A 17,770-nucleotide genomic window follows, 5' to 3' on the forward strand; every position below is an offset into this window, starting at 1 on the left:
CTGAATACAATTTGAACATTGAAAATCTACCAAACAATGCCCTGACCTTTAGAGGCTGTGCCGGGGCTAAAAGCTCTATTGACATAACTTTAACAAATCAGAAGGCAATCGGGGTTATCATAAACTGAAAAGTACACGATATGTGAACTACTAGCAACCATAACATCATTACATTCGACATCGATCTGAACATCACTCCAGCCCTCCAACCTAATGTCGAGGATAATAAATTTAACTGGAGGAAAATTGGCCTTACAGAGATACTCACTTACACACAACATAAATGAAGCATTAAGGGACTTATACAGTTCTGTGACTCTCACATAATCTGTGCTCAAATCACATCTAAACTTGGCTTCAATCATAAGAACACCACACCCAGATTAACTAGAAAACTTTCCAAACTGAAAAGACTAATGCAGAAAACAAGAAAAATTTACCAAAAAACAAGAATTAATTCCTACAGGATAGCGAACTTAAATCTCTACAGAACACTAAAGTCACAGTTTTAAGATGAGCTACACAAAACCAAATTAAGACACTGGCACGATTTCATCGAAAGGAAAATCGAAAAAGATGAGTGGGGCATCCCTTATAAAATTGCTAGTGAAAACATCAAAAGACCACAAGACTTCTCGACTATTCAAAAAGATGACCTCACCCTGGCAAAAGACCTCAACGAGACACTGAAATACATTCTCCACAAATTACTATCCAACCATGACGCCACCATCGACACCGATGAAAACATGGAAACGAGAAACAACCTTAACCTCCAATATTCAAATAGCCTGATTCTACCTTTCAGCAAAGAGGAAACAGAATCAGAAATTGACAAGCTAGGGAAGAACAAAGCACCTGGCCCAGACAACATACCAGCTGAAATTCTTCAACTTGCTAAACAGAATCTTTCTCGGTACCTGACTGTAATATTAAATGAACGTCTGGCCAAACATATCTTTCCAGCTTGCTGGAAATTGCTAATTGTAATAAAAAAGGATCCATCCAAGGACAACAGTCAAATCAAATCCTACACACCAATCTGTTTGATAAACGTTTTGGGTAAACTGTTCGAAAAACTCATCCTAAAAATATCAGGGGATATAGATTACTCAGGGGAGTCTCGCCCTTACAATTCAGCTTTTCAATGCGCAAATCTACTGTGGACCTTCTCTGCTATCTGACTGACAAGGTCAAGGCAATCGAAGCACAGTACATACTAGGAATATTGATTGATAAAGAGGGTGCATTCGACAACCTATGATGGCCTCACCTCTTCAAAACACTAAGGAATCTTGGAGTGCCAGGATCCCTATACAAATTGCTAAAGAGCTACTGCTCAAACAGAAAGATAAGCATCAGCTGCCCCAAATTCACTTTAATGAAAACAGCAACTAAACGATGTCCACAGGGGTCTATTCTTGGCTCCGAATTATAGAATATCAACTTGGAACCTGTGTTAAGAATGGTAGAAGATATACCAGAAATCGCAAAAACCATCGTCTATGCAGATGATATTTTCATCTTGATTTCAGCTAACTCTTGCAATGAAATAGAAACAAAATCGAAAAACGTCCTCAATAGGTTGTCAAACTGACGTGATCAAGCTGAGGTAAAAATCTCCACCCAAAAAACTAAGTACATTTTTCTCAAGGGATGCCTAAGTACCACTCGGAACCCAATCATAAATTTAAGGGGAGTAAGTATAAGAAAAGCCAAGGAAGCCAAGTACCTTGGCATCACATTTCAAGAAAGAATGTTTTACACCAGACACTTGGAACTCGCCACTTCTCATGCTGAAGTTTCAATCAACAAAGTGACGACCCTGAACTCATCCTGATACAGATTACAAATCACTCACATTAAGACCTACGTACATCACGGCAATATACAGGGTGTTTCTGTGACCGTGTTACAGACTTGCAGGGATGATGGAAGGAAACAAACACAACAAAATGAGATAGGGAACTCTTGTCTGGAAATGCCCCAGTGAAAAGTTATAAGCCAAAACCTTCGAAGGGCAGGCAACCACGCACAACACGGAGGGGAACCATAAAAGATGTCTGTGGAAGTGGAAAACAAACACAGAAGAATCACTGTAGTGGCTTTAATGAGTAGTAACTGCAGCCATCATTACAGCAGTTGTTCAAAGTGATGCCCCTTGCCTCGATACAGGCACGACAGCATCACAATAAGCTCTGCCGCATCTGTTCTAATATCCCATGAGTTGTTCGGACCAGATCACAAGCTGCAAGGATTCTTGCCAAGAGTTCCTCTACATTACTCACAAGTGTCTCGTAGACAACACTTTAGACATGACCCCACAAAAAAATCAAAAAAAAATCAAGTGGGTCAGATCAGGTGAATGGGCAGGCCAAGAAACAGGTCCACCTCTCCCTATCCATCGCTGTGGGAAGGTCTGCATCAGAATATCGCAAAAACCAGTTACGAAGTGGGCTGGGGCCCCATGGTGAAACCACAAGTGTTGATGAACAAGAATTGGGATATGTTCCAATAACTCGGGGAGGATGTCTCTCAGAAACACAGTGTACACTGGTCCAGTTCATCGTGGTGATAAAAGATATGGACTCCAGGGCATGCACGGTGGATACTTTCCCCTTTCTTTTATGGATCCCCTCCACATTGTGCATGGTTGCCCTTTGAAGGTTTTGGCTTGTAACTTTTGACTGGGGCATTTCCGGACCAGGGTTCTCCATGTCATTTTGTTGCATTTGTACTCTTCCATCATCCCTGCAAGTCTGTAATATGGTTACAGAAACACCCTGTATAACTCCATAATCACATATGGAGCTTAAGTTTGGGCCATCAACCTTACTACGACAATGATAACACAGTTAAGATCATCTCAGAGGAAGATCATCCTTCGAATGACAGGAGCTTTTAAAACAACCTCAACTCTTGCTCTTCTTGTAGTCACTGGCTTTTGGCCCATCAACAAACTGATAAAACTATCGGCGGTTAAATACTGGTTCAAACGAGGACAAATTAATAGAAACTCTGGGAATTTTCACCCCAACAATCGAAGATATGAAAAACGCTCTCATGGAACAAAGGCAAGAAGAATGGGCCACTTCAACAGTAGGCAGAAGACTCCACTTCTTCCCGAACATCCGAAAAAGACAGCATGTCTCACATGCAGCCTACAAGAGGGCTAATCATATTATGTAACGGGCCATGGACCATACTGTCTACACCTGAAGAGAATATAAGTCACGCCAAACCAACATTGCAGTAATTGTCTCCAAGCCATACACACCCCAGAACACAAAATTTTCCACTTCCCATACACAAATCCCTCGATAAATCACCTAAGACAAACTCTACCAAATTTTGAAGTCTTCAATATTCTTAGATCAAATCATTTTTCTACCCTCAATATCCTTGCAGATGCCATTTCCAAGGAAGAATTAATAAAATTCAAATCCTCTAATTCCACCCCGGTTCCATTTCAAATCAGGCCAATCTCGCAGCCCCAATCACGCATAACCCAATTCCTGGGCCCCAGGAACAAGGCCAAGAGCAAACAGTAAAACACCAAGAAGTAGAAGATGAGGAACCACCACCAGGAGTCTCTAGAGGAAGATGCACAATTCCGACCGGAAGGCAGGAGGCAGAAGCGAGGAGACATACCAGACCTCGGAGGCTCCCGGAAGAAACCTACAAAAACCATCTTCAAAGGATTCGAACCCGGGACCCAAAGGATCCAAACCCAGACAAGTACCCACAACACTCCATTAACTTAAATTTTTACTATGCAACATTACATACACACATAAACCATTAACTTCAACACTCTCTCAATTAATTACTATCTTCTACCTACACCTTAACCCACCTTCACATACCTATCCTGAAGCATCCCAGGACCTACCCTTCCTGGAGCTTCCAGAATAGTTCCTTCTTATTGAAGTCATTCCAATATACCTCTTCTCTTAACTATATAACCACCCACTTTTAATATCACCTAATGCCACCTTCCTTTCTACATAACTTTTATATATTTTATTTCCCTATATGCATTATTACACACTTATATCATGCCAGTATGCTTATCCATTTATATACATATTGTAATATATATTTGTAAATCGGGGCTGTCCAGGACTGACGAACAGCCTCGGTACTTTGTACTTGATCCTGCAGAATGTCTGCACAAGACACCTGTAGAATCAACACAACTTGTAAAATTTAAACAATAAAGAAAAGAGAAAAGAAAAATGGAAGAACCGACATTCATGTAAATTACATCCTTGTCTTTTTAGGCACCAGGACATAAGCGCATACCCTCAAATACATGCAGGAGGAGACTGGACATTCTTCGGGAGCCCCTCCCCCCTTTTTAATGTCACATTGTAGTTTTGGCAAGAAGAGGGATGGGGGTAAGGACACTATAATGTGGTGAGTTCTTTATAAAACTCAACCAAGATATGGTGGAGTTCCACAACAGAACAAAAGTTAAATAAAACTAACTGGCTGAGTCAGGTCACATAACATTCCCTTCCACTGTACTTTCAAACTTTCTCTTCTCTCTAGCACATGCAGTATAAGGGTCAAATTATTATTGACAAAATTTCTTGCAAAATATATTTTTAAAAAAAATCTTATCTGTCACTACTGAAAGTAAACTGTATCACACTCCCTTCAAGATTCGGAATAATTAGTATAGTTTCAGGGTAAAACTGTTGGTACAATAGCACATTAACTATTATAATCAACAGGATTTTATATGTTTGATACTAAAGGCTAAATTTCTTGAAGCTTGAGTGAAAAGTAAGTACATGTCAAATGGGACTTCACGTACTTAATAAAAACATTTGCTTCCAAAGTATGTTCATATCTTCAAGCAAAATTTGAAACATATCTAATGGAGAATGCATAACTGGTCATGTGACAAATTACATATTCGATTCCAGCATGCTTATTCTTATTAATTACCTATGCATTGGACAACAGTGTTGTCATACCTTAGTAACTACAGTTTTCCTAGTTAATTCTCTGTCATTAATGAATAGCATACCTCTTGCGATGGTGGTACCCATTGAAGGTCAGTAACTCTCCTGGTGTGACTTATTGCAACTTCAGTTATGAGAGTTGGCAGCCTCATTTCAGAAACAGGTGAGGAATAGTATTCTTGAAATTCAAACATTATTCTCTGAAAATGATGAAATAAAAGTTAATTAAATACAAATGCAGAATGTAAACTTTGCAACAAACTTGCAAATTGATAAATAGTAATACTAAACAAAACTGTGTTCAAAAATAGCATAAAACTAAATATAAATGTTTTATATAAGACGCAAGCGAGTTACTAAAGATATATCCGCGAAACTTACTTGTAAATGTTCTATTAATTTCGGTGGCCTCTGCCACCATCCACTTGGGAACTACGTTACCTAACAGTAAAGCATCGAGTTCCCAAGTGGATGGTGGCAGAGGCCACCGGAATTAATAGAACATTTACAAGTAAGTTTTGCAGATATATCTTTAGTAACTCACTTATGTCTTATATTATCAACCGCGTTGTTTATTCTCCTCAACATGAATAAATGTTTTAAATAAACTAGGGATTGGACTGATTAAACGGTACTCTATCGATATCGGCTGATATAGGCATATCGGTGTACGGTTTATTGGTAAAATTACTGATTATTTTACCAATCCGATATATCAATAAATATCTGATAATGTAGTACAAAATTCTGCCATTTTGTTGTAATTTTTATGGATAATCTCCATGCCCTTCTTTCTAAAAAAGTAAATGACTAAATATGCAATTTCTTTTGCACTGCAGTCACCTTGAAACACATATTTATTAAGGAGGTCAATAAACCTTTCAGGTTCTTCACGCACCATTTCGAATTTTATATCGGATCGGTATTGGTAAATTTTATATTGGTACTTTATTGGTATCAGCCAAACTTTCATATCCGCTCATCCCTAAAATAAACGTTTTACTACTAATAATATGTAGAAGTATCCCTATACAAGTCTTCTCTTTCTCTCAACAAAATGTGTATAATTACCAAGGAAACAAGGTAATAAGGAAGATAAGTAATGCCATGCTGGAAAAAACTCATTATTTTCTAAGTTCTCAGTACTCTATATGTAACCTCCTCATTGAACAAGATGTTACTTAGAATAATTCACAACACCTTTAAAAGGTTCAATAGTGGTTGCGGTGGTTCGGTCCCTGGCCGGTTCAAATCCGGGAACTTTTCTATCGTTGGAAGCTGCCCCGGTGCCCACCCAGCGTCAAATGACATGGGTACCTGGGAGAAACCCTGGGAGGGGGGGTAAAAGTGTTCAGGGGCGTGATGCTCATCACATCACCCCCACACCCCCTATATGCCTTCACGGCATGGTGCTAAGCACAGGGGAGCACTTTACTTTTTTTACTTTTTCTTTTTAAAAGGTTCATTATGTTTGTAAAGACACAATGAAATGAACTTACATAGGTTAGCAGACTAGCATGTACTTGGTTTTGCGCATTTAATTATCCTTGCTTCAACAAATCAGTGAAGCACAGCTTTTACTCTCCTGTTAACTTATTTTACTGAGGATGGAAATTATATACAGGGTGGTGCATATTGTATCTACCAACTTCCAACGACAATGGAAAGACAGTGAGTGCTTGTAGTAATAATGTGGTTCTGCAATAAAAATATACACATAAGCATTTAATACAGTGTATAATACTGAAAATAACATCTTCTAAATGTCCTCCTTCTGCTTGGATGCACTGTTCGAGGTGACACGGGAAGGCTTTAATGACGTGCCTCTCAACATGTCCTGGGGAATAGCACGTTCATGGCAATGACGGTTCACAAGATTACCCATGGCTCTCCACTATCCAATTCAGCTCAGAATGCTGTGCATTTTTGGAACAGGAGCATGGCGATCTTCATTGTTCCGCTGCAGTTCCCAGTGTCCCTTTGAATGAAGGCTTCCACAGCCACAATCAGCGTCTGCACAGGCCAACACTCCATGGTATACTAATTGCCTGACTCCCAACTCTTCACGGATGTAGGTATGCCACACATGCACATGTGCATGTGCATTCTGGCAGGGTTGCCAACTCAAATTGGTAGATACAATATGTGCCACCATGTACATAACATATTTCATCTTTCAGGTATTTTAATTTAAAAGTGCATTTGTTTAAGATGTAAGATTTCATGATAAAACAAATTCAACATAGGATCAAAAGAAACTGAACGTTGTAAGAGAGTGATGAGCAATTCTTCCACATCAGAAACAAATTATGTAGCCACATAAATACTAGAAATGTGCAGTTATTAAATGTTTCGACAGTAATAACAGGAAACTAATACAAAATTCTGCCAGTAATGACAACCAATAGTGTGCTAACCTGATATAAATGCTAACAATTCCATACAGAACCTAAATTATACCTTCTTACTCACTGAATTAGATTAGATGACTGGGAGGAGGCAGGGGAGGGGCTCCCTGACATTGTACTAGTAACGTCATTGCCTTGTAATCAAGGGGTCCCAGGCTCAATACCAGACACAGTAATTTGGGTCTCACTTTAATGCAGGTCCAGTCCTGATTACCCTATCTGTGCATAAAGTGAACCTAAAACAAAAACTTTAAAAAAATGACTGGTGGGTTTTGACTTAGAAAACAATACTGCACATTTAGAAATTAATGTAAAAACACAGTTTACATGAATCTTTCGTCTATAATTGTACAAAAAAAACAGCAACACAGATATCTCTTCATTTTAAGAAGCCAGCAGAGAGGTAACAAAATCGACCGCAAACAAAAAGTGTGCGGAAAAATGAAACGTCAACTCATTAGAATGTATTATCTATCTACGCATAACTGCCTAACAGATATCTTCAGATACAATATACGTAGATATCTGTGTTAGTAGATTATCATGAACTATTTACAGAAATATATGGTCAGTCAAATTACTGGCAACTTTACTGAAAAACTGATGTGTCATTGTTGGCTGAATTGCTCATTCCTAAAGCAAGATCAGATTCAACAATTGAGGGATATATCTCAGACAGAGAGTGGGTGTGGTGAAGCTTCAGGACAGGATAGATCAGGCACAGATGAGGTGGTTCCGACACATGGAGAGGATGGATGCAGAAAGACTACCAGTAAGAGCTTACAATGCACAAGGAGTGGGAATAAGGCCAAGGGAGAGACCAAGATGTCGGTGAAAAGAGCAGATATTGGAAAGTGTTAGGAGAAGAGGACAAGATTGCAATACCGTGGAAAGAGAGGACTGGTGGAAGACCAGGATAAATGGAGAGGCTTGACTGGATGCCGACCCAGCCAGATGCAGGAAACGGCAAAGGATGATGATGATCTAATCCATCTACCTATAAATCCATGCCTATGAAAAGATTTACTTGGCAATATAAGTATAATTTCAAATAATCGAGTTTTATAAAAGTGCTAAATGTTCCAAGAAACTTAACATAAGGGAATCATAAACCATCCAAGATACAACAATGTGAATTTCAAACAAACTAGCTCAGCAGATTAAAGTTGGCACATTTCTAATGGTAAAAGCAACAAATAAAAACTAAAATATTATTGGCATTAATGCCATATGTCAACATATTGATAAAAACAAGAATATGTCTTATCCTAAACTTGTGAGATATAGCTTCTTATTTTGGTTTGCATATTTCATGACAGTCAGGTGAAATTGTGGGTGAGAGCGGAAAGGCTATAACTGATGTCTGTACTCTAATACATAATTTTCTCTTTAAGCTACTAATTGCTAGATATATCAAAACGTAACTGCATAACCCTGGTAGTTATTGAAATACTGATAATTGACATGGATGGGTCTTTTTGAGTTTGAGTTATTTCTTTGAGTCCACTTTATGCAGATATAGGTTAATCGAGACTGGACCTACTAAAGTGGGATCCTAACTACTATGTGCCTCCACCATATATCGAAGCTGGGACCTCTTGATTACAAGGTAACAACTATGCCATCACAGAAGTCTTGGATGGATCAAAATGATAGGTCTGTATCTTTATTGGTACATTATTGCAAATGAGAATGATTCTAATGTATTGTTACATTATTGCTTCTCGATACACTGTTTAGGCTGTTTACCAAGGTGAGGATGCAATCAGCATGAAGACGCAACGTTGTAAAAGTTTCTGTCAAGATCACTGTATGCACATGCTGGGTGTAGTTAACTCCAAGCTTTCAAGGCAAATTTTCCAAACATTCAAGGTAAAAAAATAATAATATTAGTTATAAAGAAATCTCACTTGTATTAACATTTCACACTGAACACACATGAATAGTTCCTTACACATGTTACTAAGTATGTAAATAATTTGTGGGTCCTAGCAAGACATAGAAAACCACTAACAATTAAAATAAGTGTTAAATCAAAAATTAAGCCATTACCTCGCCTGAGTCTTCTAAAATTAATAAAAAACAATCAATTAATGTAAATGTTAATGCTGATTGCTACTTTTAAAGATTTGGAAGGAGACCCCCCCCCCCCAACTTGAAATCTAGAATTAACTGATTACCGTCATGGCATCTAAGAAATAATAAATCATTCATTAAGGGAAGAGTAATTAGTGATTGTCCTCCCTTTTTGCTACTATATACAATATCCCAAAGTAATAACATAAATAGGGTGCATATTACATTTTTCACAAAAATACGAAATGAGAAATACCATATATCGTTACGAGTTAAGGTTCTCTATCAGGAGACACAATGGGGCATTACAACCTTAGCCATACTGGATTTAACCCTCTGTATTGGAGGGTAGGACCCGTTGACCAAAGGCAGCAAGTCAGAGGTACAGCAGTTAAATCAAAGAAACACAACTAAATGGCTAGTTGATGGAGTTTTATTGTGTTAGTAACAGCACTCCAGTTGACTAAAGGGAAAAGTTAGGGGCGGAAGGAATAGCACCATAGAAGGGCAAGTACTTATCTCGATCCTGAAAGATGGAACGCTAGTCCCACTGGGTGGTCTGAAGGGTCTAACCTCTGGACAGGCCCTGGCTTGAGCCCCACGGCTTCTGACAACCCTGCAGTGAACTCTCCGTGACTGGCAGCAGTTGCGCCTCTTGTGACTCAGCTTGGATCCCTGACCAACTTGGCAGCCTCCTTGCTTTCTCCTTCCAAAGAAGGCTGTGTACCCCTTGGGAGTTGGGTAATAATGAGGAAAGGTTTTCCGGGTATGGCAGGTAACAATATTGTAACATTAATTTTTCATGTCTTTGAAAGGTGTGAGGTGCATTTTGCTACCCTGTTTTGCCATGAAATGATGCAAACTGAACTGCAAAATGTGAAATAAACTCAAACACGAAATTTAGGGTTTATTTACTTATGTGACACCTTCTGAGGTCTGAATTATCCTGCGAGTTATGTAAATCACCGGAAATTGATTAATTCTGCTGTAAATATTTAAGAAGAAAAATGGACAACTTTACACAGGAATAAACTTAATACTCTGATAACTATATAAATGTGCAATTACAAGTGAAATATTAATTTTATGTTATAAGTATAGTTTTCACATCAAATTTAAGTTTTATTCACCAATTTAACACTGAAATGCCATTTTATTTACTGCTTTTGATCCTGAAATATGGCCAGTTTTTGTACCGAAATCTTGATCTCTTATTCACCATAATATTGATTCGGATTTTCAATAAATTACAAATACAAAACTTTGTTACTTACGTGAAATGAGTACCTATTTTGTGCAATGACGTTTAAGAAACAACTGTTTCCTTCTTCAGGTTCTTTTCTCAGCTATCCAAAATATACCATAGCCTCGTCAAATTGTGTCATTCGTCAGGAAAAAAGAAGGAAACAGTTGTTTCCAAAATGTCGTTGCACAAAATAGATACTCATTTCACGTAGGTAGCAAAGAGTTGTATTTTTAATTTATTGAAAATACGAATCAATATATATAAAGTGAGTAAGTGGCACATATCGTGAATTATGTATTCACCATAAATATGTGGATCTAAATATGAACCTTCAATAAAGAAAGATGACAACATCTTGAAAAAAAGGACACCTCCCCTCAAAAATGTGCACTTTGAATTCAATGCAGCCTTCTTTCACATCTGTGAAGACAATTTGTGCATAATTCCCAGAGGTCTAGGAATTCCTGGGTGGTAGACATTCTGTTGCTTGTATTTTTGTTATTTTACATAGCATGTTTGTCACTTTTGGCTAATTGCAACAATGAAGATAAGTGACGATTAAATGAAACAGATGAAGGGACACTCACAAAGAACACCCACACCTAGGCCAGGACTCAAATCAGGAATATCTGTGGTGAGATTGAAAGTCAACCACTTTACATGCTGGGCCACTAAACTGGCAGCAGTATTGCGTGCATATTACTAGAACTTTTGATTTTGATGAAATTCCGCAGGGATATAGCAAAAACACTGTGTTAAATTATCCAGATCTTAACTGAGAGCTGCATTTTGGATCCAACAATATGTACCCAGATCTGGAACTGACTCAAGTACCCCAATCCAGAAATGAATATCAGATACTCAGATAGGGTAATAAAAATGCATACCTGGGTATTTCAGGTTCGGGATCTGGTCCTCTCTAACTTGGATAGATGCATACTAATGCTGAACAAACTTCTTCAAATTATAAATTATTATATAATCTTATTTCTACATTATAAAAGAAAAGACAAGAACAAATCACTCACCAGATGCTTATGTTCTGGATCCTCAGGCTGTACTATCACATGATCACCTAGCAATTCGTCCATTCTGTACGAGATATCCCAGAACAGTAGCCGGCCATGTTCAGTTCCAGCAGCAACAAGACTTCCTCGTTCTAGAGAAAATCTTGCAATCTGTATTCGTTCAGTTTCCATTGGATCATCAGCTATGTAGTATAATGCCAGCTAGAATACATAGTGCTTTAGAGTAAATTTATGTCACAAATATTATACTGTGCATGGTGTAACTCTTTCACCTGTGTGTACTGACTTCAATGTTACTTGATCGTGGCTACCAAAGTACTTGCATCAACAACATTTATACAATGGCTTGCCCATGACTACCATATTTACTCATGAATAATGGGCACTTTTTTACAATTTTTTTGCCCCCAAAGGCTGTGGTGCATATTATGCATGGAATAATTCAGACAGCCATCATGAAACCATGCATGTTTTCACTATGCCACTACATATAACACAAATATATCAACAGGTGCAAATACAAATTACCAGGTTGGATTTCTTTCGTAATAATAATAATTTAAAAAAAAAAACATTATAAAAGTGAAATGGCCATTCCCGTGATTTTTCACTTTGTAATGGAACATTTCGCGACACTGAGAAAAACAGTGCCATTCTGGCAGAATTTGAGTATGCACCTCCCGCCATACAGGGTGTATGTCAGCGGTACTTGTCGGGCAAGAAATAATAGAAAATAACTTCCTGAGTGCTGCAAATCCACAACATAATTTTGATCTTGCTTCTACTACAGAATGAACAAGGTGGTTACAGAAGTGAAAGCTTTGGGATGCTAAACACAGTGAAGGGAGAGGGGGAGGTGGCATGGGTTGGTGACTCATTGTATACACAAGATGATATTCTCCTCTTGGTCCACATAGCAACAGCTTTACAGCCTACAACTAAGAATGTCATTTCTTGAACCTGAATTGACTGCACATTATAGGAGGTGCATTTAAAAAGAAAGGGCCAATCATTTTTAAAAAGTGACTGGCAACAGTGATCGGACTGTGCCTGGGCAGTAACATCAACTGGTCCATTGGCAACCTGACAATCATATTTTCACTAGTCAGCTGTTGGTTATCATGCGAATTAGAGCATGTTAAAAGTCTGTGTGATTACACAACCCTGCCAGTTGAGAACTTTGGTGTGTGGTTCCATTTCTTAACACCAAAAGTCACAATGCTATTGTAATTCACCGAGAATTGTGCGAAATGTATGTTCGAATGTAATGAGTGAAGGAAAAGTATGGCAATGGTGTCTTGTGAGTGGTTCCCTCGGGAATTTTTGATCACTTCCCATATGGTCCGGACCTTACACCTAGTGACTATCACATCTGCAGAGGGTACAGAAAAAGCTTATTCAACGGTACCAAAATTCCTTCTAAAATTATGGTGACTACGTTGAAAAATGAAGTAAATATGTACGTGTTTGTAACCACTAATACAGTGTTGCTACACTTCTATAATTCTTTGATGTAATCAATTGGTCCTTTTTTTTAAATGCACCTTGTATACGAGATATAATTGTTTGACACTTTTCCCCATCAAAAACCAGGGTGCGCATTTACATGCATGCACATTATAAATCCTTAAATACAGTATTACAGTAACTTCATGTGTGCTAGAAAAGGACAGATGATGATGATGATGATGATGATAAATACAAACACTACAAAGGACACATTTAACAGCCCTTTCATACTACACAAAATTCTATTTTACATTCATCAGGTGGGCTATTGGACAGTACTGGACAATGATTTTTCAAGAGAGGCTTCAGCAGGCTGAGACAACTATGGAGTTGATTCGCTGGTCTGCTTGGTTTCACAGACACAAACAATATGAGAGTTTTCATAGTTTTCATTCTTTAAGTCCACTTTATGTACAGATAGGCTAATTGGGACTGCCTACAGTTTAAAGTAAAATCCGAACCACTATGTACTTCCAATGGGTAATGAACCTAGGATCACTTGATTACATTGTGATAACATTACATGACACACAGAGGAAAGAGTTATACACATGTAGTTATATCTATGATAAATAATGAATCTATCAAACAGATATTCTTGGATGATCACCCAAGATAGATCAGAGTTCAGATCCAACATTTTGAAAACTGTCCACCTCCAGTCAAACTTGGCTGATCATCCAAGAACATTTGTTTGAGTTTCCATCGTACCACTTACTAGGAAAGGTTCAATTTAAAGAAATTTGTATGATGATAAAGCACTACAGAAACAAAAAGTACTCTATTAAGTTTTGTGCATCCACTACAAATTAAAGAGAGATGAGTAATTTTTATAATTCCTAAGTGTGCTTTTTTATAATTCTTAAACAAATTCAAATTTCATAACTATAAATACAAGGACATGGCTTGCCCAGTGAGTGCCTGTGTTCTAGTCGTTTCTAATTATTTTACTTTTTCTAGTACAAGTTATTAACAGAAGATCTTGACAGATTCCCTCTCACAGAGGAAGCAGTGCAAGATTTTGTAGTAGATGTAAAAATCGTGAGCCACCTAAAGGAAACATTCTGAATTTCTGAGCATGGTACATCCCAAGTATCTGCACTGACAATGATATCAATCATCAAACTGCAGTCCGTGCATTTACACAAGATATTTTCTTACTTAAATATTCAATGTTGTGATCTAACGATTAAAACATATTAGGTAAGTAGTTAAAGGGAGATATTTAAAGGTTTAACAGAGTGTTAACCATTATGCTCTACTGTACAACATCCATACCCAAATTTCAACCTAGACTCTTTGATGACAGTTATTAAGTTTTTGTTATTTACTCTACCATTAGCAGCACTGTACTCACCTTGGGTAGCATTATATCAGTAAAGCTCCATATTAAAATAAGATCTTCCATGCCTTCTTCTTCGAGTCTTTTGACTTTATCATCTGTATATGAGAACAGAAAATCCCACCAATTTTCCTCTTGCAGTGGCCTCCGTTCTATAACATCTGTATTGCCATATGAGACTAGAATAACACCTGAAAGAGAACCAGTGCAATTTGTTAAAATTTGGATTATATTTAACATAATTAGTTTACTTTCATTGCAAACAAATTTTCCTAGTGTGTCCATACACTGCCAGCATGACATACCATTTTGATGGTAGAGTAATAGGGTTTAGCGTATCTGTCAGGTGCATGAACCATCGGTAACCTCATGACACAATGAAATCTTATTGGATGGAAAAGTCTTAAGGATCTCAACTTTCATCTTTCAACTTCATGGATCATTAAGGAAAGAATGAAATGATCACCCACACAGGTGACCAGGCAGGTTAGAGAACTACCTGCTTCTATTCTTTGTTCAACCTCAGTCCCCAACTTCCTGAATATTTAGGAATAACTGATCAAATGAAATTGCTGATCAGTTATTTTTATATACTTGCATTCAGTATGGATGAAGAAGCTACTGGGGAGGTTGAAAGCATGTAAATTAGCTCCTTACAATTTACAATTTTATAATGCATGTGTTCAATTGCATTAGTGGGACCGGTGAAATGGTCGAATCTAATCTCTCAATGAAGAGTAACAAGGTAATTGTACTTTTCTTTTAAGTCAATTCGCTACCTCTAAAGATTTATTGTCATGATGATAATGGATGATGACGTGAAGAAATGGATGTAAATACAAAAAAAAACACACACACACACACACACAAAATAAACCCTGATTTTACGTTCCCGGATATTACATTTCCCCAAATTATACATTCAATCTTGATGGTCCCAACATAAAAAAATGCTAGAAAATTTTCCTCATTTTTACATTTTCCTGCACTGTAAGTTTTTCTGGCTTGGTCCCCTGAAAAACGTAAAATCGAGGTTCCACTGTAATTGTATCAAATCATGTTTTATGATATTGAATGAGTGCATCAGTTGACAGTCACAAGTTCAATTTTTTGAGTCTGCTTCTTGCTCAGATTGTTGTGCCTGAACTATGAATACAAAATCAAGTGAATAGTTTTAGTTTTTCTGTAACATATTTAGGTGCATGGGTGACACCTGTCACCCAACCCTTTAACTATATTTAAAGTAAGAAATGCACTGCAAACTATACTGCGCAAGCATGTTGAACATTCTTTCTCTGGCTTTGTTCTAAGCTCATCTGCATAGTTTTGCTGTACATCTAAGTGACATACTATCAAAAAGTTAACCCTGCATTGGTTACGCACAGTCTCTTGTTCCGGCTGTGTGATTTTAACATTGTTATTTATCAATGATTGTTTTGTCAACATCCTCCTTCTGTCTAGCTGAGTTTCTAACCTTCCCCTTTTACCCCACGATTTGGTTTTCAGTGTTAGTAAGATATTTGAGCTGCTAGGGAGGGTTTGTTGAAGCCACTTGCTGTCTGAATCCATGTGCAGCTATAAGCATACCTAGTTTTCATTGAAAATCCGATATGCCATTCCATGCCCGATTGACGACGAGTACCTTTATATAATTTTATAGTTTTATAAAATATGAATTGTGGAAATAAAAGATCTAATCGTAATAATTGAGGATTTTGCATTTTAGACCATTAATTTTGCATATTTTAAAAACCAGGTCTCTGAGACCATGCGCAACCATCGATGTAACTTTTCTCGCGCGACCAATGAAGCATTAATGTTGCATGGTTGAGTGACAATTGTTTACCAAGTGCCTAAATATGTAACAACTGAAGCAGTCTCATGCTCACTTTTGTCACTTACATACACCTCCATGTCTTCATTTTATTCAGAACCCACCTGCAAGTAACATCTGAATCTACTTTGTGTTATGCCTTTCGATGCTTTGATGTTTTGCTAGTGTGTATTTAGGTGTATGGTAGACAACCAGTGCCCAAGCATGCAACTGACATTAACTTCGTAATATTGTATCATTTAAAAGTGCAGCAGATCTATGCTGCTGAGCTTAAAACAAAGACAAATAAAGAATGTTCAGCTACACAGAAGCATGCATGTACAGCCACAGTCAATGAAAATGGGACACCTAGATCCTGAAATACCCACTTCCCTACAATGCATTGTGTGCATTGCCTAACTCTACAGGGCCTCCCCGATGGCGCAGTGGTAGCATCGTTGCCTTGTAATCAAGGGATCCTAGGTTCGACACCTGGTGGAGGCACATAGTGTTTTGGATCCCACTTTAAACTGTAGGTCCAGTCCCAATTAGCCTTACTGTGCTCAAAGTTGAAACACAAAATCAAACCAATCAAATCAAAGCCTAACTCTACGGTCATAAGCCAACTTCAATAGCAAATTTTCGAAAGGAACGCACATAATGCCATTCAGGGTAGCAGGTATTTCAGGATCTAGGTGTCCCATTTTTATTGCTGGTGACAGTACAATGTTGCAATCTCACAGTACCTAATGGAGAGTTAAAGGGAAGGAGGGGAGAGTGGCCTTCAACCACCTATTAAAAAGTAACAAACTTTAGGGTATAGGTAATACCAACTTATACAGATAGTAATTTCAATTTATCACTCAGTACTCTCTAGCCCATGCCAATATATGGAAATTTTACCAAGTAAAATGAACTGTGAATAGTTATAAATGGGGCACAGATTGCTTGGTACTTTAATGATATCAGATGTTTGACAAATTTGTATATTGGTAAAATTGCAGACAAGTTTTAATAATCTGATACCACTTTAGATAGCATGTAATTGTTTTGATATATCTTTATGAACACACAGGGGGAATTCCATGTCCAAGTGCCCCTCCCATGAATCTCAATTTTTAAAATTAAATTAAATGGTAAAAGGTAAAGGTAAAGTGTTCCCCTGTGCTTAGCACCATGCCATGGAGGCATATAGGGGGTGTGGGGGTACCGCCCCACACTTTCTTGATCCGGTCGTGAGTGGGGGTGATGTGATCAGCATCACGCCCCTGACCGCCTTTACCCCCTAGGGTTTCCCCCAGGTAACCATGTTATTCGACGCTGGGTGGGTGCCGGAGCCGCTTCCAATGTTAGAAAAGTTCCCAGATTAGAACCG

General features: G+C 37.9%; 1 protein-coding gene across 2 annotated transcripts in view; it reads right to left on the reverse strand.

Annotated features, from left to right (window-relative positions):
• Positions 1 to 17,770, reverse strand: part of LOC145984303 (uncharacterized) — a 141,833-nt gene that overhangs the window by 32,670 nt on the left and 91,393 nt on the right. For both annotated transcript variants that reach the window (XM_083117951.1, XM_083117952.1), the window contains exons 8-10: positions 14,598 to 14,773; positions 11,732 to 11,932; positions 5,039 to 5,173 (exon numbers count right to left, since the gene is read on the reverse strand). In XM_083117951.1, coding sequence (XP_082974077.1) covers positions 5,039 to 5,173; positions 11,732 to 11,932; positions 14,598 to 14,773 — 512 coding nt within the window. The remainder of the gene's footprint in view (positions 1 to 5,038; positions 5,174 to 11,731; positions 11,933 to 14,597; positions 14,774 to 17,770) is intronic.

Source organism: Lepisma saccharinum, chromosome 2 (genome assembly GCF_977018435.1).
Source record: "Lepisma saccharinum chromosome 2, izLepSacc3.1, whole genome shotgun sequence".
In the NCBI taxonomy this organism is placed as follows: Eukaryota; Metazoa; Arthropoda; class Insecta; order Zygentoma; family Lepismatidae; genus Lepisma; species Lepisma saccharinum.